Source organism: Amblyomma maculatum, chromosome 2 (genome assembly GCF_055883805.1).
Source record: "Amblyomma maculatum isolate TAMU_Amacu chromosome 2, ASM5588380v1, whole genome shotgun sequence".
NCBI classification, from domain to species: Eukaryota; Metazoa; Arthropoda; class Arachnida; order Ixodida; family Ixodidae; genus Amblyomma; species Amblyomma maculatum.
In genome coordinates, this window is record NC_139345.1 from 58,144,317 (window position 1) to 58,168,672 (window position 24,356).

The window sequence follows — 24,356 nt, forward strand, 5'->3', positions numbered from 1 at the left end:
CCCTCAGGCCGCTCTAGATGGCCGGGCACTTCAGCGACCCCTCGGACCCAGCTCACTGTCAAAAGCTGTACCTCCGGCAGCGAGCTGCGCAGAGCAGCCTCCCATCGCTCCTGATGTCTTGGCCCTTGCCACGGAGGCTTGGGTTTGTTCGGGCAGTTCAGGAAGACGTGAGTAAAGTCGGCTCTGGTGCTAGGACACAAGTGGCAGTGAGGAGAGGTTTCGCCACGGTTTATAATAGAGAGAAGGAAAGGGGTCATGACTGTGGCCGTCTGAAGTCTGCGCCAGAAAGCCTGGTCGCTTTTGGGAAGAGATTTATGCGGAGGAGGGTACAGCAGGCGGGAATTTCTATAAAATACGGTGAGGTCGTGGTAGTTGAGAAGCCGATCTCTGGCACTGCGAGACGAAGACACCAGGTCGCTCTCAGCCCGGTTGACGAGTGCTCGGGCTTGGGAGTGAGCGGCCGTGTTGCCTGGGTGTTCGCTGTGCGCAGGGACCCAGAGGAAGGTGATGAGGTGATTCGGTGGGGGGGATGATGCCAGAATGTTTGCGGCCGGGGAGTGGATTTTGCGATGGGCATAATTACTAATTGCTGTTCTGGAGTCTGAGAAGATATACTCAGCAGAGGAGTATGTGATTGCTAGGGCAACTGCTGCTTCTTCAGCTTGCAGGGAATCCTGCAAATTTGGAATGGACGCACTGACTATCATGTTGTGGAATCCATCCACGACGGCTAATGCGAAAGCTGGTCGGTTTGAATATTCGGCCGCGTCTACGTAAACTGCCAGAGCGCCAGGAGGGTAGTGCTTGTGCAAAGCCTTGGCTCTAGCTTTCCGTCTCTCACGATTATGCTCCGGGTGGGTATTTTTGGGAAGAGGCGGAATGTAAAGATTGTTGCTAACAGCGGTGGGAGGATTGCGCGTGGCCGAGGTATGACTTGTGAAATGTTTTATTTCCTTGAATAGGGAGAGGACGAGCCGGCGAAGATGGTGAACGCCGGCCTCAGTTCGTCATCAGCCCCAGTCCAGGCCGCCGCAATTAAGTGTCAGCCGCCTCGCGAGCACGGCGGACCAGCCTTTGGACCCCCACCGACGAACAACCAAGGAGGAAGGCCACCCAAGCCTCTTCAGTGGGGGTGGGATATGGCAACTAAAGTGTGACTAGATTGACATGCCCACACTCATAGGCGTGCGCAGGGGCGCTGGGTTCTGCATTAGGGGGAGCCAAGTTCCACAAATCCTCATCTTTGCGCTGAGTTTTGGCCGTAAGGACATTGGTGCTGCAGTGGAAGGTACGTCGCTCCCCCTAACGCAGAACCCGGCACCGTTGGTGCCGAGCCTTGCAGTCGTAGATAATTTGTCGGAACCGCAGCGGCGGTCATTGGGGGATCGGAGGGTGGGTGCCCGGAGGATAAGCGCACGGGCAGCAGCGTTTGCTGCTATATCGTTCCCTGGTATACTCCCTGATGGGCCGGCACCCACACGATGCGCCTACAGGAGGGGTTCCACGTCGCGGTTCGCATGGGTGGAGCAAGCGGTGAACCAGTGTGCCACCTCACCGCGCATATAACTTTCACAGGCAAACTTCGAGTCGGTGATGACAGTTCGGTTGAGGGTCAGAAACAGCGAGGGCAATTGCGACTTCATCAGCCCAATGAGTACTCTCAGCTCGGAAGCTCGGAGAGAGCCATCGACCTGCACGTTACGGTACACCATGCCACCGCTGCCGTGTAGTGGCCCGAATGGGTCGGACCATGCGTACATCTTCGTATAGTCGACCCCTGCTTTGGAGCCGAGCTAAGCGACGGCCTTAGTGGAAGTCCGGATTCATACTGCGTGGAATAGAGCTGTCCACCTGCAGCTTATGTCGCCAACCCTCGACGATATGATACGGCGAGTTTCCTCCTCCGGAACAGGTGGTTCGATTTCGGGGCTCTTGAGCAGACGTTGCCCTGGCCCCGTTTGCGCCAAGCGTGCGTATACTGGCTAACCGTATGGGCCTCCCGCAACTCCCGGAAGGTGCAATCTGCAAATCACCCCTGACCGCAATGACCGGTGGAGCTGCCCCTGCAGCGGCGTTAATGGGCGGGAAAGATGCGCAGGAGACGCCGGTACAATATTAGGGTGCCCTAACGATCTCGCTATAAGAGGAGACAAGGTAGTAATTATGTTTGTTGGAAATAGAGCCGGTCCCGCTGAAGGGCGTGACCGACTCTATGGTGCCAGCGCTGCATCGAGGCACTGATCAGGGCTCAGTAACCTAGCTGTGCCGATCTTCGGCACAAACTGGCCGGCACTTCATTATTATTATTATTATTATTATTATTATTATTATTATTATTATTATTATTATTATTATATCTCCGGTCCGATTTTCATGATGACGCAGTTAACCTGGCCATGGTGACCCATCTGCTGCATAATGCTTTGTCACTCAAGTAGGTCTAAAGAGACAGCCATGCAGCCGTTGGGTGCACGGTGGTCTTGTATAGGCGAAAAGCCGCTTTTTTTTTTATGCGAAGCATATTGCTAGAGGTAAACCACAGCTATAGTGCCTAGAATCCTTCGTGACGGATACACGCCGTGCAAATAATGTGGAATGCTACGTCACACCACGTGATACGCTGACGTCACGACAGAGGAGAGACACCGGGCGGCGTATTGACAAACCATATCCCGTAGGAGCACTCGAGCAGACGACGCTCTGACGCGCAAGCACGTGACACAACGTCACTTCCGCGAGTAGCAGCGACGCTGTTTCTCCCTAGCGCCTTGTGACGAGACTATTCATGGTTTCAGTTTCGTTTCATGCAGGGCTCGCATTTACGTTTTTTTCCCGCTGGTGTTTGTCAAAGGTACTCATGTTTCGGTGTCGTTTTCGCGCAGCGCCCGTATTTTCGCACGGCTGTCGGCTGAAGTTCACGTAAAAATAGCGCGAATTGCCGTCGGCTAAAAGTTCGGTCACGCGATCACGTTAATTTCGGTCCAGTGACCACTGCGTGGGCTTTTTGCTCTGGTGTTCTGTAAACGTCGGTCGGTTACCGGTCACGTGTTACGTAAATTTCAGTCCAGTGGTCACTTGCGCGGCTGTTCTTGTTCTGGTATTTTCTGGAATCGTCGCTCGGTTCAGCTACACCCCGAAGTCTGCACTTCTCCCCATCCGCATAGCTCCACGCATTTCGTCCGGTGCTTCTGGGTTGTACGCACGTGCACTTGGCTCATCCGTTGCGCGCTGCGCTAACCAGGGTGATTTTGTGCTTGGCGAACTTGTGTGTCAATTGCGGATAACTAGAGATGATGGACGAGCTCCCAGAGCCGCTCGAGCTCGTAAAAGATGAGCTCGTGTCAAAAGGGCTCGGATCAGTGTATCGCGCGAACCTGACAAACGAGGCAGCCGTCAACGAATGGCTGGAAGCCTACAGCGTCGAAACCAACAAGTCTTGGATTGTGCAAAAGGTTCAAAAGGATGGAGAAAGATACTTACTTTGCCGATCAGCCAGTATTGCTCATAGCAGTATATTTCAATCATTGTCAAATAATTTATACTCGGCTAGTGCTATATGTGGGTTGAATTTCAGTCAATTTAACAAAAAGTGGAGCTACATTTCTCGCTTATACTGGAGTCGAAAGTACACGAGCGCAATATATTAGGCGACAGTTTCCATGCAGACCAATGCAGTTAGCTGGCAAGCGCGAGAGAAGAGACTTTTGAAGGAAGTCGACCTCGAAGCTAAATGACTAATTGTAGAAAAGATGACACAAAGTGCTAGTCACATGCCGTCAATCTGATAACTTTCCCTTGTAAACGTTCGTAAAATCAGTTTACAGAAAAAAAAAAAATCTTAGCGAAAGAACTTATACTGAGTGAACATCTAGTGAACATCTGCCGCAAATGTTAATAATATATCATTATAGTATACATTATAATGTCCACGTTGAAGAGAGTAGAAAGTGGACATGTACCAAATACCCACATATGCCCACACATCTCTTGATGAGATATTAAATGATATTCTGTAGATATGTAGCCAACATCTTTTTAGGGATCAGAGCAATTGCTGAAAAGTGCCAAAGAAGATAATTGTTTATCCAAGGTAAAAATTTCCAACTGGTTTCTTGCGGGGATCCTACTAGTTCCAGTAGTACTGATTTATTAACACATTCCCCATAGCCACTGGAATCGGTAGCGGCTGGGTCTCCCTGGAGAAGGTCGGTTGGGTGCATTGGTTCTGGTGGGCCTGTTGACCTATGAAAATCTTGGTGCAGCAGCTGCCTAGGGCCGCACTATCAAAATGAAGACAAGGGCAAAGGTTTCATAAGTATGAATCATACTTTCTTATTTTCCATGTCTACAAAAGTTCTGCAATCTGCGTGGACACTTTTGTCTTGCTGTGTGGTACTGCTGCAGGTGTTCCAGCTTCAATCAGATGTTGCAATGAAGTTATCTGCACAGCAAGATTTTTTTCAGAAAAACATATAGCACCACACTACTTTAATTTAAATATCAACAATTTGGAAAGCAGCCATTCAAGAACAATGCACTTGGATTATGTTTGTGTACTTGCATCGCCAAGGGCTTAGATTACTTCCAACCAAAGCCATCATCTCAGCTTTTAGAAATTAGTTCATGGCATGGTACCCTGCCAATTTAACAGTCAAACCATTCCATATGTGACACACCACAAATTGTAAGTGCTGTGCTTCGCATGCTATACAGCTGCTTACAGTGCGATCAATCATGTTTCTGTCTAGTTTGAGCTTTTTCAGAATCAGTGCGTGGCGAGCCTGTGTATGCATTTGGACCAGAATATGAGAGTGAAAGTGTGTGCAATGACAACTGGTGCATGTGGAGAATATGTACTTCATGTGTTATATGTCGACTATGCGAGACAAGTGCAAGCCACTGTGTGCGTGGTCTTCTCTATAACTCGAACCAATTCACTGCACTACAACATTGTCATCAACCATTTGTATCCTCATTCTCCTTTTATTTCCCTTTTCTCCCTTCTCTAGTGTGGAGCAGCAAGCTAGGGTCATATTGCTGCTGGCTGAACTCTCCACCTTTCTTTTCGTTGAATTATTTTCATCGCTATCTTGCTTATTCACTGTGCTTTGGGCCTCCTTGCAAACACAAATGTGGCTATTTGCAATTCAAAGTAGGTTCTTTGATGGCTGCATGGCTGCCCAGTGTCATTTGTAGAACTGAAGTCACATCTGCCACTCTTTCCTGCCAAAAAGTTGAAGGCATTTGCCAGTAAAACAAACTGCTTCTGCATAAGTGGTTTACAATGTATTGCTTGCCGTGCGTTTACTAAACAGCAAAGGCATTGTTTCACCTAAATTTAGAAGCAGTGTATTTCAGTTTTGTTTAGTATAGTGTCCCAAATTGACTTAGGCTTTGCAGGATTCTGTAGTGTAGGTCTCCGGCTCATTTTTGACCAATGATTTTTTTTTTAACATGCACTGACATCACACAGTAAATGGGTGCCTTACATTTTTCTCTATCAAAACATGGTCACTATGGCTGAGATCGAACTCAGGTTCCTCAAATTTAAATGCCTAAAACTGGTTGTTTCATACTATTTCCTAGACGACTTTCATCGGGGTAGCCTTGTAGTACCTAATTTACTATAGCCACAAGTCCTTGTAGTACCTAATTTACTATAAACACACTTGTGGCACATGATGATGACATTAACAAGCGTTTCTTTGAAATGTTGGATTGCTAGCTGACCAGTGTGCAAACCATAAGGGAGTGATGTCAAAATACTCTGGTTCTCCCCTCTTCAAGTGTTGCTATAATTTGTGAGCGTAATCCTTTAATTTTGTAGCAATGATTCCTTCTTCAAAAAGATTAGTAGGCATAATGGTGCATGTACAACATGTCACCTAATTCAGAAGCTTTTGAAGCGGCTGTAAGATAGTTTGGAATTCAAGTTAGCCAAGGTCACTTTGAGATGTATACAAGGAATAAACAGTTGTTGTGAAAACCAGCACTTATTTATTTGACTCAATATTGAACTGCACCATTCTGCGTAAGCATGTTATGGGGTGCCCACAGCTTCAAAAATAAACACTGTTGTTTCTTCTTGCCATGACACTTGAGCAGAATACCAATCACATACATAAAGAGTTACAAAAATACAAATTATACAGCATGCTATGCCACTGCCTCTGCTTAACAGGTGCAGTCAAGTTAGCTATTGCACTCAACAAATGCCTATTCAACACAGTGCTCTCAAACAAGCGTGAGTACTTTAAGAGGGTGGAAATTCTGGCTGGTTGGTGCATGATCTGTGGCTAAAAACAGCGCTAACACGAGACGAAACAGCGTCGTGTACCCTCTGCTTTGTCTCGTGTCAGCGCTGTTTTTAGCCACAGAAGCGTGAGTACTTGGTTATCGAGTTCACCTAATATCCCACTACTTTCAGAATCAATAGTTTGACGTCGCCAGATTATGGGCTTCAGAAAAGGGCGGTTGCCGCTATGACCAGGGCGCCGTGAGAGCATGTTTCCATTTCAAGGATTATTACCGCTAATTTCAGAAAACTGGCTTCGCTGTTCCAGCATGTTGCCATATAGAAACATTTCCGTATTTAAATGCCGGAAACTGGAAAAAAAAAAAATCCTGAGTGAAAACAGCTGCTCACAAGGTAGCATAAAATGAGAGACGGCCTTTGAGATGTAATTTAGCATCGGTAGTAGTCTACATTTGCCCTTGGGTAGGCCAGTAGCTTTAGCATCCTTAGCGAAGACCCCCGAGCAGCGATGCAGCATCACAGCAAATGTTGCACAAATACACCACGTAACCACGTTCTTTTTTTCTCTCTTTTTTCCCCCCCTTTCTTTCTTTTTACCCCCCATATTCCAGCGGTGCTTATCTAAATATTGAAGTGCTACTAACCAAGGCACTTTCAACGATTAGTGGCTCCAAGGCGAGCTCCAACGGCGCTGCGCAGCTTTCTTGGAATCGACACACTTGCACATCCAGCACCAGCACAGTCGGCATCCAGCATGTTTAGGCAGCAAAAGTTCAGCAGTCGTGGCTTCACAAAATCGCTTGCTGTCAGAGTCAAACACCAGACTTCGAGATGACGGCCAAGACACTTGTTTCGAACTGCAAACATCACAGTATCCAGCATCCAAATGGCACGGCTTGGGCCACTGCATTTATAAAGCCTGAAAACTGCGGCCGCAGCACCCCTTAAGCCACAGGCACTACCACTAAGCCATGGTAGAAGGATACGCGTTTGTCTGGTTAACCAACGCCCCAACGCCAGCATCGGCGAAGCAACGGCGCGCGCGTGTGCGCCGCCATCTTCCTTTGGCATAAAAAAAAAATAGAAACAAGCAAAAAAACCAACTTAAAGGAAGTGACGTCGTGTCACGTGCTTGCGCGTCAGAGCGTCGTCTGCTCGAGTGCTCCTACGGGATATGGTTTGTCAATACGCGCCGGGGGGCAGGGAGTAGGGGGCCTCCTACATCGGTGGAAAAATAAAGTTCATAACAACAACAACAAGACGGGGGACCGGCTCGCGCCGTCGGCTGCGGTTGCACGCCGTGCGGACCACGTGGTATGGTGACGTCACACTCACCATGTGATACGCTGACGTCACGACAGAGGAGAGACGGGGGTCCAGCTCTCGCCGTCGGCTGCGGTTGCATGCCGTGCACGTCGGTGTTCTAAGAGCTTTTGCTTTGCGTACATATTCGCGTAGTGGCAATCGAGTATCGTTGGCCTGGGGAACGACATGTTCGTTGTGCGTGTCGGTAACACAGTTAGATTAGAGATGAACGAGTCATGCTATTACCTAGTTTTATGCGATGGGAAAACATATTGTGCATTCCAAGTTTAAACCGTGCAAAAGCACGTGTAACCAAGGAAAGAAAAGTTTAGCCAAGTGTAACCATGGAAAGCCGGGTTTAGCAATCAATATGCTTCGCATCTGACCAGTGTTGTGCCGGTGGGGTTATCACACAGTAGCCCACCGTCAACAGGGTTGTGCCAGTGGATCCCGCAACTGCCACCAATGTTGTGCCGGTGGGGTTATCACACAGTAGCCCACCGTCAACAGGGTTGTGCCAAGGAGTTGGTAATGCAGCGCTCGTCACCCGTTTCGTGAACGAGGGCTGTCAGCTCCCTGGTCGGTAGCGATGAATCCGAGTCGGCGTTGGTGAGATGAAGAAAAGGCTTTATACACTATTTACAGGTATTTAAATAAGGATTTCGGCTCTGGGGCCGAAAGCTAACACAGCCATACGCGACTGTTCTCGCGCAGCGACGGCCGGGGAGATTCCGCCGCGTCCGCACTGTCAGGGGGCGAACTGCTCCCGATGGACGCTCGTGAGTCGTGACGAACTCACACTCGGAGTCTCGAACGGAAGCACTTGAGACTCCGTCGCCGAGAACCGTTGACGCTCAAAATGGTCCAATCCGACGGCAGCACTTTCACAGGGCCAATGGGAGAGCTCGCTGCGCTCTCGCTTCAAATATGCCGCGGAGCGAGGAGGGGTTCACCGTCAGGGCCACGGCGCGCCGTGCTGTCTGGACGTTCAGCTCATGTTGAAACACGTCGCTTCTCTCCCTTTGGTACGGCTCGCCTCCTGTGCACTAGTGCTTTGCAGAGAAGTATCCAGAGTTTGTGAAGGAGGCGTTCGCCGAAGAAGTTTGGCGTCCGGCTGAATTTCTGGGCGGCTTTGGCCAGGCACAACACCAGGCTTAACCAAGCTAAGCCGCAGCCATTTTTTTTCTTCTTTAATAGTGAGTGACCCCAGTGGTGCAATCACGGCAGACTCGATCTCCATGTGCAGTTGAGCATAGTCCCTTTTAAGACAATGGAAGTCATGGATTCATTGCCAATCTACCACCATCGTAAAACAGCCATCTAACTGCTGCCTTAATAGGGAAGGGACTTTTGGCTACTAAGGGTGGCCACTACAGCAGTGTACAGCTATAAACAGCATGACCAGATGAACTGTGCTCAATACACACCCAACAGAATGATGCCATATCAAACCCCACTCTGGCTGTTAGCAACCAAATAGATCTGTAGAGAGATCGCTACTGACTCCAGAATGCGCTGAGTCGTATGGTAAGAACGTTGACCATGCCCATGGAGGAAGGAAAAAACTGAGGCCTCATATATCCCAGATGCATGGCGAAAACGTGCCGGAAGTCACGTGCTTTTTTCAGCCTAGATATGGGGCAAATAGCAACAGCGTCAACGTTGCTGTGGGGCAGCATGGCTGTCGGCGTCGGATGGCGCGGAGAAGCACACAGAAGAGTGCGAGGGGAGAAGCTGCCCCATGTGCAGGTGGCGTCAAAGCAATCCGGTTGCGGGCCGGCGTCGCGAAAAGTGACGTCACGGCCCGTTTTCCCCTTCTTCCATGGCCACGAGAGGCGTCCGTGTGCTGTGCTGTCTCCCCAGGTGGTCGAAATTACTCCGCAGCCCTCCACTACGGCTCCTCTTTGCATTTTCACTCCCACCTTCCTCCCTTCCCTTACGGCGCGGTTGAGGTGTCCACAGAAAACAAGTGAGACAGTTACCGCGCCTTTCCCTTCCTATAAATCAATCCTAAGCAGATGGCTTCTATACCTGTTCCAATGAAGAGCCAGGCCACGTCTCAAGTAAACGGGCCTGTCATTGGTAACACAACAAACCTGTAAATTCACTAGCTGCACAGTTCCATCAGCATCTCCGTGCTCACATTGTTGGCTCATGCTTCCATAGCTATATGGCACTACAAACCAACAAACACAGTTCATATAAGCAATACCACCGCTGCTCAAAGCTGAAAAAGTTGGCAACCTAATTATTTAATTAGGTGCAGAAACCAAAGGAGGACTTCTTATGGCATCCAGTGCCATTCAAATGACATGAAAAGCAGGTGCCACCTACAAACACTTAAGAACGAAAAATAACAAGCACACCGCAAATGCACATGCCCAATTTTATTTTGGTTGCCCATGCTGACGAAGCTGACATGTTCTATGATCGACTGATCAGTATGCCTAAACACAAAGAATGGGAAAAAATTTACACTTGAGCACACCTAGCAGAAATATATAGGGTGATGAAAAGAAAGTACACTGGTCACCACTGAGCTTCACGACAGAAGAAAGAGCGAATGTTATAAAAAAGAAATTCAGATGACGATAGCACAAGTCCAAGATAGCAGGAAGACAAAAGTATGCTGGTCGCCACATAGTCATGATGGCTAGCACTAGACCATCAAACAAAGAAAAGTTCCCCTGTCAAACCTAACTGAAACTATGTATGGCATAAAAAAGAAAGGGCCTGGCCGACATGCCTTTTTAGGACAGATGCAAGTAAAGGACAGCAGCAATGTAAAAATTATTCACCGCCTCAGTGTCATCTGGGTGAGTCCAAAGCAGGGAAATAAGACATCTACTGTCCACCACGAAGCCTCAGAACAAGGTGAAGGGTCGACTCCTTCTGAATATTGTAGTCAGACAGAGTGCGGCCGTCTTCAAGCTGCTTTCCAGCAAAGATGAGACGCTGCTGGTCAGGCGGGATGCCTTCCTTGTCCTGGATCTTGGCCTTGACATTCTCAATAGTGTCGCTTGGCTCCACCTCGAGCGTGATGGTCTTGCCTGTGAGGGTCTTGACAAAAATCTGCATGCCACCGCGCAGGCGCAGCACGAGGTGAAGGGTCGACTCCTTCTGAATATTGTAGTCAGACAGAGTGCGACCGTCTTCAAGCTGCTTTCCAGCGAAGATGAGACGCTGCTGGTCAGGCGGGATGCCTTCCTTGTCCTGGATCTTGGCCTTGACATTCTCAATAGTGTCGCTTGGCTCAACCTCGAGCGTGATGGTCTTGCCTGTGAGGGTCTTGACAAAAATCTGCATGCCACCGCGCAGGCGCAGCACGAGGTGAAGGGTCGACTCCTTCTGAATATTGTAGTCAGACAGAGTGCGGCCGTCTTCAAGTTGCTTTCCAGCGAAGATGAGACGCTGCTGATCAGGCGGGATGCCTTCCTTGTCCTGGATCTTGGCCTTGACATTTTCAATAGTGTCGCTGGGTTCGACCTCCAGTGTGATGGTCTTGCCTGTGAGGGTCTTGACGAAAATCTGCATGCCACCACGCAGGCGCAGCACAAGGTGAAGGGTTGACTCTTTCTGAATGTTGTAATCGGACAGTGTACGGCCGTCCTCAAGCTGTTTGCCAGCGAAGATGAGACGCTGCTGGTCAGGCGGGATGCCTTCCTTGTCCTGGATCTTGGCTTTGACGTTTTCGATTGTGTCGCTGGGCTCGACCTCGAGCGTAATGGTCTTGCCTGTGAGGGTCTTTACGAAAATCTGCATGGTGGCTGATCTGTTGAAACAAAAAATAGCACGGTCAGCAACAAAGATGGGTGACCGATACACACTGGACACAGTATAGCAAGCTGCCTTGAGAGTCCATCAACCAAACGAAATGTGATAAATGCCTATTGGGTATGAAAAGGAATGGAATGGCCACAGTGCTACATCAAGTAAATAAAATATGACACGGTGGCTTAACGTATTTTACGAAAGCGGCGCATTAGGCTTATCGAATGCCACAATTGCAGTGAAAAAAAAAAAAAAAAAAATACCCGCAAGCCTAAAACTACCACTGTGCTAGGTTAGAGTGAACTAGCTAGGTGGAGCGGCCCGGTGCAAACAAATCCAACTAACCAGAGAATTTGACGCCAGCTACACAAGCTCTCGGTCCGAGCAAAGTACGAATTTAGAACGCCTTCTCTCGCAGCACGATCCCCACGCGGCTCGTGAGCGTTCAGCCCAACTTTGTCATCACGAAACAACGGATATCAAGGAAGAACGGTGTGCTACACTTACCTCTTTTGAAAAAGTCTGCAACACAACCAAACAAACGCAACGACCACCAGACGCTGCAACTATGCAACCAACAACAAGCAACAGACATCACGTGATAAATAATCAAATGGGAAGAAGTCACGATGAAGCTTACAAGGGCACGTCAAGATGAACTGTTATACTAAAAACTATAAAAACGCTATTATCTAGTACAAATGAAGTCAATGCAATAATATCAAACTTACGATAAAATTACTCGATGACAGTGGCGCGTTGGCCCGGGGGCGCTGCGGCGCTAGTTTTGAGATCAACTCGGCAATGTAAAAGCAGTAAAAGGCCACATTTGCCAGAAAACTCGGCACTGACGTAGTGAGCGAAAAATTAGAGGGGTTCAGCGCTGCAGAATCGAATGTGGAGCGAAAGTGGAGGAAGTCGTGGCACTTTAATGCTGTCTTTCTTGACTCCTCAATCGCACCCATGCATTCATTAGGCTTTTATTTGTGTTAACCCGCACACCTCATATTTTGTGAAAATACTAACCGACATAGGTTACCTGCAAGCTGTATATATGAACGTGCCTGCATGGCCTACGGGTTTAATTATCCGAGAGATGGCTGTGGCGTCACAAAAAAAACAACGATATAACCACTCATTCTTCACTTGTAATAATTCATGTTCTGGAGGCAGGCTGGCTTTATCATTGTAGTGAATTCAAATGACACAGCAATGATTATATCGCTGTATTTTCATCCCTCAAAGGAGCTATACAGCTACACATACACATCATATACACATATATAGCTCAATATGCTCACAGACAGAGAGCTCACAGCCATGGATCGCAGAAGCGTTTAGGGGTAGATCGGCTGGAAACGCTGATTGGTGGACACGCCGCGGCCTGGCGTGACGTTTTTTGCGTCGGGCTCAATGCTTAACCGGACGTGACGTAGTCAAAAACTGGGTTTGCTTGTTTTTTTTCGTCCCTAGACGCTCTAGGGAATCGCTAGGAGCCCCCGCTCTGGCAACGCGCGCGATTCCGGCATTCGGTTCGTGGATCTCGCTGCTGCATGACACCGGCGCGTTCGGTCACCGAGGTGCTCGACGATGGCGGGCCTGCGCGTTTACGTCAATGCGCTTTCGGCACGCCGATCCGTGCTGTACGTTGGGCGGAATGACGTTGATAATGGCGATGACCTGCGGGAGATCGCAACCACCGTCAAGGTAAGTATAAATTGCGCAAAATTGTCTCTCATTTTGCTTATTTATAAGTGCTGTGTCACTTGTCTCTCCCCACGTGCTTCCAGGACCTCGTGCAGCAGCAGCTCGTGGCATGGACGCTCCTCGTGTTCAAAAAAAAAAAAAAATCTGCCACGGCTATGGAGACCTCCACGAAAACATCCGCCGTCGGCAACTAAGCGCTGCCTGACTGCTATGCTGAGGCGCACGTCTGTCGTGCGCATTCTCAACCCTGATTGAGGTACAAGAACGCAGATTTCTTTGTCGAAGGTTTTGTAATATGTTGCGCATTCATCAAATCGCTATGTTCATAATGCAACTTTTTCTACTCTTTTACAGCACCGTTTCCTGTATGCTGCGAAGAGGCCGAGGATTTTCTTTGTACGCAGCAGCCCATGTCAGGGATCGCGGCATCGATCAGCTCTCCAAGATCATCGCCGCAACCCTCGTAAATGTCTACAGTAGAAGCATCGCGACAGCATCCAGGGCAGCATATAACCATGGCACTGTGTACGACGTAGTGCACCGCTGTTGACGGTGCACGGCAAAGGGCCACGGACGAGTGCAGGGCGTTGTGTTCGCCACGCCGTCACGTCGCTGCGCATCCAAACGGCCCTCTTCAGGGCCGCCCCAATGTTTCCTGGCAGACCGCAGACCTGCACCTCCCGTACTCCTCTTCCCTCTCTACGTTGCACGTGGCTTCGTATCAATCGTCGCGGCCACCAAAATAACTTGCGCGCTAGGCCTCTTTACCTGGCTATACGTAAATACACGCATGCTTAATCGTGTCAAATTTGATTTAATAAAGTGCTACAGTGCTTATTACCTGCTTCCCTCACGCATTCTTCCGAGTCTTCGTGCAGCAGCTGCAGAACACGTGGCAAGCGTCACTCTACTGCCGCGACGAACGCTAACTAAGCCCACACAACAGGCTTAACAGCTAGAGTATTCTGCGGCTTTGTTCAGCGATGTTAATGGAAGTATCGACATTTTATATAACAACTGCATAATCGTCTTGAATATTGCTTCATAAAGTACTGTACTGCTTAATTCTCACTTACCTCGTGCATTCCACAGCTGCTGCAGCTAGCACTTGGCCAGCGTCGTTCTCTCCAGTGCTGCAGAGACGACAAACTAGGCCTCGCGATAGGCTACAATATACACCGCGGCTTTGTGCCGCTGTGTATTTTTTTTTTTTATAAATGCGTCACATTTCGAAGGTTATAGTCGCCATCCAAGGATAACTTAACTCGAGAGCACGGGAAAAGGCAGAAGTGTACGCACCTGGATTCGATGCCATGTACAACGCCGTTTTTTTTTTTTTTTTTTTTTTTTTTTTTTTTTTTTTCACGAAAGCATCCTACGCGCTAGGCGTCCTAGACAAGGTTCAAGTGCAGTGTGCCTTTGTATAGTAACCATGTATGGGGTGAGCAGTTGCCATGTTTTCAGTTCACTTTTGTTGGCTGTTTCTTAAATAAAAATGGTCTCTGTGTCTGTCACTGTGTCTAAAGAGCTGCTCTAGCCGAACCACGTACGTAGCGATGGATTGCACCGCGGCAGTATGGCTTTGTTCCAAGTTTAACAAAACAGTTGAGGCCAAATCAAAATCGGAAATGACCATTTCCAACTGGATATTGGCCCCCAGTCAACAATTTGGAGTCCAATTCAATGGCAACAGTTCAGCTCTGTGCCAACATTTCGTACAATTAAGGGAGTCGAAATTATGGAAATGGCATGCATTTGTGAACATCAAACATGCTTCACATCCAATTAACATGTCATGCAATGCTAATATAAAAGCTCAATATTCTATCGGGGAACTCTATGAAATCTGCTAGAGCATGGAGCACACGTTCGTAGAGATATTTTTTTTAATTACCAGCACTCGCAAAGGTATTGGAAATAATTGAATCAAGTCCCATTCAAGGAATCAGATGAACAGTAACAAATCATCCTTTATATATTTTGTTTAGTACCTCAATGAAGAGTATTAGGCACACTTTTGCTGAATTTGTACATAAATGACATAATTCATATTGACAACAGTGCTCAGCTCATCATGTATGCTGATAATAGTGTGTTTGTTACTGGCTTTGATCTCAATGAGACTGTTTTACATTGAAATTATTTACTTGAAAAATCGTTTGCCTGGTCCAATTTCATGAAGAAATAAACACAGAAAAACTATTTTATTTTGAGTATGAAATAAGAAAATGATGTAAGAGATGGCTACCGATCTATAATAAAAATATTGACCTTGTAGAAACTCGCATAAGTCTTGTGTGATTTTTTTTTCATTTGAGATAGGAAATTCATATAAACAACACTGCAAAAAAAAAAAAGATTTCTTCAATGAGTGAGCTTTACCTTGATGTGGTACTGTCCTTGCCTTTAATTATGCAAGTCCCCACAGATAAGGTATTGCAGTTTTATGTGGGCAAGCACCACAAGAGCATATATCAATAAAATGATAATTCTCAGTAAATTAAATGTGTGTTTCTTACATAACAGATATTGACTGCCGGTTTACGACATGACACCTCCGTGCAGAATACAGTATAATTATCTTTAACTATGAATGCCACTTGTTGCATGTTTCCTATTTTTCTTGGCGGGACAATAAAAGCTTTCTTTTCTCGATGGCACTGCTGCAATTTAGAGCCACTCCGTTTTTAACTCAAAACTCCAACCTCTGGTTTCTCCCGCACTTTCACACTTGGTGCAACCTGCAATCAATAAAACACAATCTAATGGTCTCACTGAATGAACTTAAACAGGTATTGTTGAAATTGTGAAAACAGCTATGAATACACTTTTTAGGGTTGTAAAATCAGAAATGTTGCAAAGTTAAAGAGCACTGCAGAATCTGCATTGGAGCAATGCAAAAGAACGGATGCTACTGCAACATTACATCACCCTCCGTCGATTGACACCACTCATTAACCTCCCCCCAAAACCTGGGGTTAACCTCCCCCCAAAACCACCTGGGGTTAAAGAACCCCAGGTGGTCGAAATTTCCGGAGTCCTCCACTACGGCGTCTCTCATAGCCTGAGTTGCTTTGGGACGTTAAACCCCACAAACCAACCAACCATCATTAACCTCCACCACTTCTCAATTACTCACAACTGCTGCGGACATGATTTTGCAGACACGTTCTGCGGACGTGGTCTGCGGACAGAAATCTGTGAAATCTGTGCGTTTGCCAGCGCTGTGTTAATGTATTTTATGTTATCACTTATACTACTTGAGAATTCATTTAGTGTTCTATCAGTGTGTTGTGTTACCTTGCTAACAAGTTTCCTTATATCTTCTTTGCATGTGTTATTGTATGTAGTTGTATCCCCCCTACAATAATGCCTCATGGGCGCTGTAGGTACTTACAATAAATAAACATAGCGAAGTAATACTTTCGCGTTAATAGATCTTCTAGACATAGGGTCTAATTCTTGCACTTTTTTTTAAATAATGTGTAAATTTTTTTATCCTACTCTGCAGCTACTCCTTTGTAAATGGGTCCAGGACCTAAGTGCATGAGTTGCTCTCTGAAACATTTAATTTAGCTGTCGAGACTATCTAATATGCTCGAATTGAAATCATTGACTCCAGATTGGACATTGAAATTAGTTGCAAAATTTTTAACTGCAAAGCCTATTGAAATCTAATATGTTTGGGTGTATTTTTACTAGGGAGCAAAATGCACCAGCTTCCTTTAACATCTTAGCCAGCGCACACACAATGCATCATTGAAATGTAGTTTGAATTCCAGTTTCACCATGCATAACAATTGTCCATTCAGTTTGGATGTTCATTAGGAATATCAATTCTAATCCGTAAGATGACCATAACTTAGCAGCCCATAATAAAAATAAATGGCTTCTTTATAGAGAGTTAAAACTATGCAGTTGGGACTAAGTACTTATTCCAGCTGGGAGGTCATCTGGAAACTGGAAGACATTTGATTATGGAAATTCAATTAGGACTAAAAATTCTAATTGGAAAGAATGAAAAGATGCCTAAATGGAATGAGGGCTTCTAGAGAAAGTGTAAATTCTGGAAACTCAATTGGATAATACAAGACTCTTTAGCAGGATCTAGAACACATCTTTTACAAATGAACACTTGAAACTTAGAGCACTGGCTGATGCTCACCGCCGCAGCTCTCAGAATAACTGACAGCATGGGCAAAACTACAGTAGGTGTTAGTGCAGTATACACCAGTGTTGTCACTGCGAAGTGAAGAGCCACAAAGCAGAGGACTGCCATCCTTACTACTGCCAATATAAAAGTCCTTCTCAGAGCCACCCCATTGTTTCCTGGCAGATCATGGGCCTTCAACTTCATTGTCATGTTTCCTCGTTTTTAGTCTTTTGTAGGATGTATTGGGCCTTCAGTGGTCTGTCATGCAACACTGCATGACTAATCCACTGAGTGCAAAGCCGTTAACCAACAGAGATATCTTTTCACTTCATGTGCGGCACACAAACATTATGCATAAAACAGGCCACATGTCACTATTCCATCTTTCTTTACACTTTCTTTCTTTAGCACACTCTAAAACCATTCCTGTAAAAAGCTAGAGCTTCTTTTACGCAAAGTGACATGGCAAGTATTGTAGCTTGAAACATTTTCAAAACGGAAAAATAAATGCATGAGGTGGCTCACAACCATTGTTTTTTTGTAAAATTGTGTTGCTTCATAGGCAGTAACTTGAACAACACTGACAACATTTCTACATTACTTTGAAACAACCCAGGCAAAAATCCTAACTGATGTAAATGGTTTAAGGAACAAACTTCCAGTTCATACCAGTTGGATAACAATGGATCCCTAACTGGAATTCAACTGGGATCAACATTCATGCGTATAAGGTACCCGTTGCATGCGAGCCTTGCTACCTGTTGATGGTTTACAACTCCGAAAGAACACAAAAACGAGGGCACAAGTGCAGATAAGGCGCATGTTTGCAGTCTCCATGACCGGTTGTATTCGTTCCTCTGTATCCCATGAAAGCACTCCATTTCTAACCCCCAATGGCGTAGGTCTGCGACATACGGTGCAATAATGCGGGGCAACCGCCCCCCCCCCCCCCCCCCCCTTCTTCATGAACACACCTGAGCGCAATACCATCAACTACTTTGTCGTCAAGGCTTTCTTCGATTGGGGAAGTTCGTTTTTTGTATCGCACAACATTGTGCAAGCCGAGGCATTTTTTTTCCTTCATTTCTTAAGACTTCAACGTAACAAGCATACCCCACAACTGATAATAGCTATATTACGAGGGGCATATGTCATATTTTTTCTTTTCTTAAGAAAGGTGCATTTGTGAAGAATTAAGTAGAGGTTTTTGACAGATGAATTTCTAGATTGGGACCACTCAAATAAAAGGGCATATAAAAACCACAAGAATTGCAAACTTTGGGCATGTAGAAATACTTGGTAACACGTACAGTAACTAAAAAGTGGCAAACTGGCAGATGCGACCAGGATTATAACACGGTGCCATTGTGAACAATTTCGTTTACATCAGGCATAGCGCAGTGCCAGCAAAAGCCTTGAGAACTGGCCAATGTGCTGTATTGTAGTTCATATTTTTTATGCTTCCACAAACTCTCCATAAGGACTGTTGAAAGCTTTGAACATGCACAAGACAACTGCAATTACATCGGCCACAGTGACAAAGAATAAAGTAAATACGAACCAGCTAGAATGTTAGACTGAGCGTTCACATGCAAATATGGGCGTAGAAATGTCATTTGAGAAGTAAGCATGCTAATAGTGAAAGGACAACTCGAACACACAGAAGAGAACTGAAGTTACAAAAACAAACAAGCAGTCATAATTGAGGCCTTCAACAACTGCGCTGTAAAAGACAAATTTTGCAGAGGGACAAGTGCATAATTAATCCTGCCGCACAAATGAAATAAGCATACCCCTCGATCAATTATAGAAATCGCTTGTGTACAAAAAGTGGGAAACACTGAAGTCATCTTGCTTTGAGCAACTAATTTCAGATATTATAAATCTTGTTTTGAAAGCTGGTATTGATCTAAAGAGCATAAAGCAAAAAAAAAAAAAAACCGACATGCCAACATTTTCATTTTCCGGTCTTTAAGGCTTCAAAGCTGCTACTCGATTTGTCAAAATCAATGTTTTTTGCCAGCTCACCTACGAGAGATGATAATGCCAGATCTGAAAGCGTCCACTGACCCATCATAGGTCCTCTTCCTCACAGGACACAACCTCCTCCTCTCACAGGATACAACAGACACTCATATATTAGGAATAGTTGCAGGCTGGGAGAGGCTCTAGAAAATCTCAATCTGGGGAACTCCAATGCTGCCCAACCGTTGGCCTCTTCGAGTCCAATGCTTGCCACTTTAATTTGAGGTGTCTCCTCAGCCAAGGCATTTTGATGAAATGTGTTCTATCAGACAGCTTGTTGTAGAAGGATGTAAGCTTCGGAATACATACTTTAAGGCTTGAGAGGTCCCTCAGTAGAATAAAGAAATCTCTTCACTTCAGGACCAGATATGTTCTGCGGCTTCTAAAATCGCTTTTGATTTAATGCAGAGCTCGGCATAAAATCTACCAGTGCAGTCAAGCATCGCCCTTTTTATTTTCTTCCTGCAATGAAAACCCTCAACCTCAGACACATTCTCCTACCATACTCTTTTTGAACTTCTGGTGCCTGTCTACTGATATTCTGAGCTCATTTGATTTTATGAATTTCTGCTCAATAGCCTTGCACACTGTGGCCACACATCATCTTTGAGAAAGAGCTTTAAATCATCCATCTTTGCCACTACTTTGTCAAGGTATAGGTGCTTTGTCTGCAAATGAAATTGTGCAGCATTTACTACTTCAGGTACTGCATGCTATAGGTGCAAGCAACATAAAAAAGCAATGGCACAGACTACCGTAGCCTCCTTGCAAATAAAAAAGGTACCAATGAGCAGTGATGCCTTGCTAACAGAATACATTTAGTCTCAAAGTGGTCTTCAGCAGCAGAGTGATAGTGGGGGTCGTCAGGTTTGATTTCATGATGGACTGACGTGTATCTCTCATTTTAACAATAACCTTCTCTTACAGCAACAAAAGAGAGAAAGCATTCTCTTGAGGAAAAGAACTTAAGGCCCACAGTATTGCAGCATGTGAATTGCCTTGCATATATTTCTCTAACTGCACTCTTTGCATTACCACCCTCTCCCCCCCCCCCCCATTCCCAGCCACACTTTCCTGAGCACTGCACCCAGTGCAGTCCTCACACCCCTATAGGGCCCGCAAGGTTTCTAACCCCTCCTTTATGCTAAAAAAATGCCTTTTTATATCCTGAAAAGCAATCCCACAATGTCTGGACAGCCCGAAATTCAGCAAATACTCGTTTTACTCATCTTTGCACCTTAGTAATGTATAAGAAAGTTTTTTTTTTTTTTTTTTTTTTTTTTTTTTTTTTTTTTTTTTTTGCTGTTGACATATTAGATGCATAAAAGGTGGCATATGCCCAGAAAATTTTTTTAAAAATTGGCTATAGTGCATGCTACCTTTCTCTTTCATAAGTTTTTTGCAAACTGAAGTGGTGGACCACATTAACTTATTCTTCATTGCATTATGCCATCATTGTGCAATTAAAAAGTGTCCACTTAGATATATTCACAAGTGCTGTTTGATAAATAATTGTCTTTAAACTCTGAGGTTGTGTGAAAGAGATACTAAATGGAAGGAAAAATAGTGTAGCACATATATAACTTTAAATGTGTTTATAAGTGTAAGGTATAGCCAAATAAGAATGTAAAGAATTTCTGGACTGCAAGCAATCAATGTAACGAATGACAAACATTTACTCAAGGCAATGAAAGTTATTAAAGCATTTCAATGTTTTTATGAACAAAAATAAATGTAGTGTTTGAATATATAACAAACAAATTTGTGATGGCAGTCAGCAGTCTGTTTCAGGCTACAGGTCCAGTTAAAAATCACAATTGACACATATGACGGATGCAAAACTTGTTGCTGTGAAAGAAATGCAGAAGACGTAAGATGCTGCTTATTACATATTAGACATGCGAAGGCATGACAAGCTGAAATGGTCCATGCGTTGCATTAGAACAAGCACAAGTCATTAAAAGATGCATGCATCACATGGATCTCAATTTGACAGCAAACATATGCTGACACTTAGAAAACATACAATGCCATTACTCTTCATGTGATATATACGCTGCAATATTTTCATGTTTTCTAAAGGCTACGCACAGTTCTGTACTACTTAAAAAAACACATCTTATAATGCTCCTATAGTTACCCATATATAACATGACCTCCTTAGTAACAATGTAGTACAACATTTCTTCTTGTTGGCCTGAAATCCTGAGGCTGAATGATCTGAAATCCGGTTGTAATAATTGCGACTTTATGATATGCTCCATCAACTTTATTTGAGGTATGAAGGCATTATGCTCCAAGTGCAAGATGGGGATTTGCTTTATTAAACTTAATCTAAAACAAGGCCTGATCAATGTGAAATGACTTACATAGTTTTATAATAATCATAGCCCAAATGAGAATAGGGTATTCATTAGGCGCCTAATTGTTTTTAACAACAGGGTAACCAAAACAGTGAGAGGTCATCCTTTAATACTACAGCTTATTTAGTTTTTTTTTTTTTTTTCCTAATCAACATATCACTCCCAGCACCACAATTCTGACCTAAAAAATTTGTAGAGTCGAATGACCTAGTACGCATCTCTATTCCCTTTGTCCTCAAAGCTTTTTCTTTTTTTTTGCCCCCTACAGTCATCGACTAGCTAGTTATTGCAGCTAGGATGTGCTTATAATAGCGCCGGCGCCGCGGTGTTGCCGGCCCGCATCATTTGCATTCGCCGGCGCATTAGTTTGGAGTGAGGAAATTAGGCCCTTTTTAGCCAATAAGAGCGGTCACCGAGCGCATTTCTGGTTAAAACAATTCATAATGAACTATTTCGCTTAGAAAAAGACCGAATTATATCGGGACGCGTGGCAACGGGACGGACGACCGTTGCCGACAGCCTGCGCGCCTGAAAGACATCGCACCGAGAAAGCTATTTTGCAAGGAAACGTGTTGCAAATATACGAAATGTGCAGAAGAGCGGAATCACCGCAAACATGGTGTGCAGTTGTCACTGGAAAATTCGCCCGGCCGGCCTACGAACAGGTCACACTGCGTTGGCGAACCTCGATTGTTTTTGTCGCCGAAAGGTCTCACACAGATCTAGATAAAGGAAAACCAATTAAACTGTGATTTCCCCGGCAATTCGTGTGGTGCGACAAGCTGGTTCGGAAACCTCTTCGCGGCTCGAAGCGTGCATATGTTATTTGACGTCGCTGCCGTTTCCACAGTGTCCGCACTGCATGCAAGCTAGGTCTCGTGCCTCTCCGCCGACGGCCGACACCGTGTCACCGTCGGCCATGCTGCCGCGCCCGGGCGCTCTGAAAAGCATGGGGAATCCAGGGACAGTCTAGGGAAAACACGTGCGCCCTACATCCGGACATGACATCATAAAATATCACGTGACCCATGACGTTGTTTGTGACGTCATATATGACGTCATACATTTTGGGCCAATCAGCGTTTCCAGCCGATCTACCCCTAAACGCTTGTTGGATCGCTCGTCTATCTATAAACAATGGTTGAAAACAGGTGAGAGCTTTTGCAATTGGTCCACTGATTTCCGGCTAGATTATGGAACCATGTTCCCAAAATTTTTCAGTTGGAATCCATGCTTTTCCAGTTGGAAAAAGGCAATTCCAGCTGTAATGCCGAAAATCATGTCCAGCTGGAATGTTCAGGTAAAATATACACCAGATCTATTCAAACTTCAGCTGGAACCTGGTCCGCTTCTAGCTAGAAAAACGGCAATCAAGCTGAAAATTCAGCTTTAAACGTGCTTTTCCACTGCAGCTGAAATGGGAGAGACCCCGCTCCGATGATGCCAGACTTAAAGCACATGCCTGACATGCCTATGGTTTCGAAGAGCAATTTTTTTCCACATATCATCAGCTGAAATTAAATCGGCTGGAAAGTTAGCAATGTATTATGTTCAGAATTGTTTAAATTTGGCCTCATCTCTATATACCAATTCTTCCGTGACTACAAACACACTCTTCTCCGACGGCTTGCCGCACATATTCAATCTCTTTAATTTGACCGACCGACGCGCAGCTGCGCGGAGACAAAAAGGCGCGTTCGCTTGTGGCTCAGAAATCGGCACAGTGGATGAAGGGGATGCCCGCCTGCCTTCACGTGAGGTGTTTTTGTGTAGAAACTAAGCAGGTAGCGCGCACGCATTATTCTCGAGGTTTAAGGTTATTAGGGAAAAAAACAACAACAAAAAAACAAAAACAAATAGACTTTAATAGACTTCGAATGGGCAGAAATATCCAAACGGTAAGGCTAGCTGATTGGTGGCTATCAAGGCAAGGTAATATTTACTAATTATATTACTATATACATGCTGGGAATTGGTCTGCCGTAGACATCGCCGTAGACGTCGAGACCTCCACTAGAGTGTACACTATAGTGAACTAGAATATTCTTCTAGTTCACTATAGTACACGTTCTACCTCCACTACACTAATGCTCGAGAAGCTCTCCCGAGCGGCGTACGTAACGCGTTACTTTTTTTTTTTTTTGTATTCGGAGAACTTAAGTCGTGTAGATTATTGTCTCCAAGAAACCGGAGCTAGCTCCGACTTGGCTGCAGTTGCATTCCTAAACATGTCCATAGGTGGCGAAGACATGGCGAAGATCCTGTGGCCGGTCTCATCATGGGCCTCATGCAGCTGATATATGTATTTTTTTTAAACACCCAGAAGACAGCGAGAATTAAGAATGAGGCTTTTTTTGTATGCCTTTTTTTAGCAACATACTTGAACAATGTGACTCCTCTAAAATAAAAAAAATATCTATATCAACCGCACGAAGTCTGCATTACGAGCGTAATGCATGCATGCATGGTGTTACGTAAGTTAATTATTGAATTACGGCTGAAGTAATCCACATACGTATGACCACAGAGCATATATGCCCAGCTGGCAAATGGATCTCCGCGGGGGATCTGTGTGTAAAATTCTGGTAATCGCAGGGATCTCGGACACGGCAGCGACGGCCAACGTTGGCGACGGCAGCTTCTAAATGTTTTCACACAAGACGAATGTTACTGAAACGAACGAATTCAACTGTTCTCGAATGTGTGCCTCAGGCCTAGCGTCTGCTACTGCAGCGCTCCTGCCGGCATTCGGCACTTTCGCGTTCAGCCATACGGT

General features: G+C 45.5%; 1 protein-coding gene and 1 long non-coding RNA gene across 4 annotated transcripts; one reads left to right on the top strand and one right to left on the bottom strand.

Annotated features, from left to right (window-relative positions):
* Nucleotides 1-9,933: 9,933 nt before the first annotated feature.
* On the bottom strand, nucleotides 9,934-11,996 carry LOC146198728 (polyubiquitin-B). Of its 2 annotated transcripts, none has more exons than XM_084594233.1 (2): nucleotides 11,840-11,996; nucleotides 9,934-11,333 (listed from the first exon to the last, which is right to left on the bottom strand). In XM_084594233.1, exon 2 carries the CDS (start codon nucleotides 11,321-11,323, stop codon nucleotides 10,406-10,408), a length of 918 nt encoding a protein of 305 aa, XP_084450359.1. In that variant the 5' UTR covers nucleotides 11,324-11,333; nucleotides 11,840-11,996; the 3' UTR covers nucleotides 9,934-10,405. The 2 variants fall into 2 exon arrangements, with proteins under 2 accessions (XP_084450359.1, XP_084450360.1); XM_084594234.1 differs by lacking the exon at nucleotides 11,840-11,996 and adding an exon at nucleotides 11,678-11,808.
* Nucleotides 11,997-12,660: 664 nt separating this feature from the next.
* LOC146198729 (uncharacterized) lies at nucleotides 12,661-14,402 on the top strand. 2 transcript variants are annotated; one of them, XR_014705014.1, is made up of 3 exons: nucleotides 12,661-13,039; nucleotides 13,123-13,295; nucleotides 13,394-14,402. It is a non-coding gene; the product is annotated as an uncharacterized LOC146198729 (long non-coding RNA). The 2 variants fall into 2 exon arrangements; XR_014705013.1 differs by lacking the exon at nucleotides 13,123-13,295 and having other exon boundaries at nucleotides 12,676-13,039.
* The last annotated feature ends 9,954 nt before the right edge of the window (nucleotides 14,403-24,356 follow it).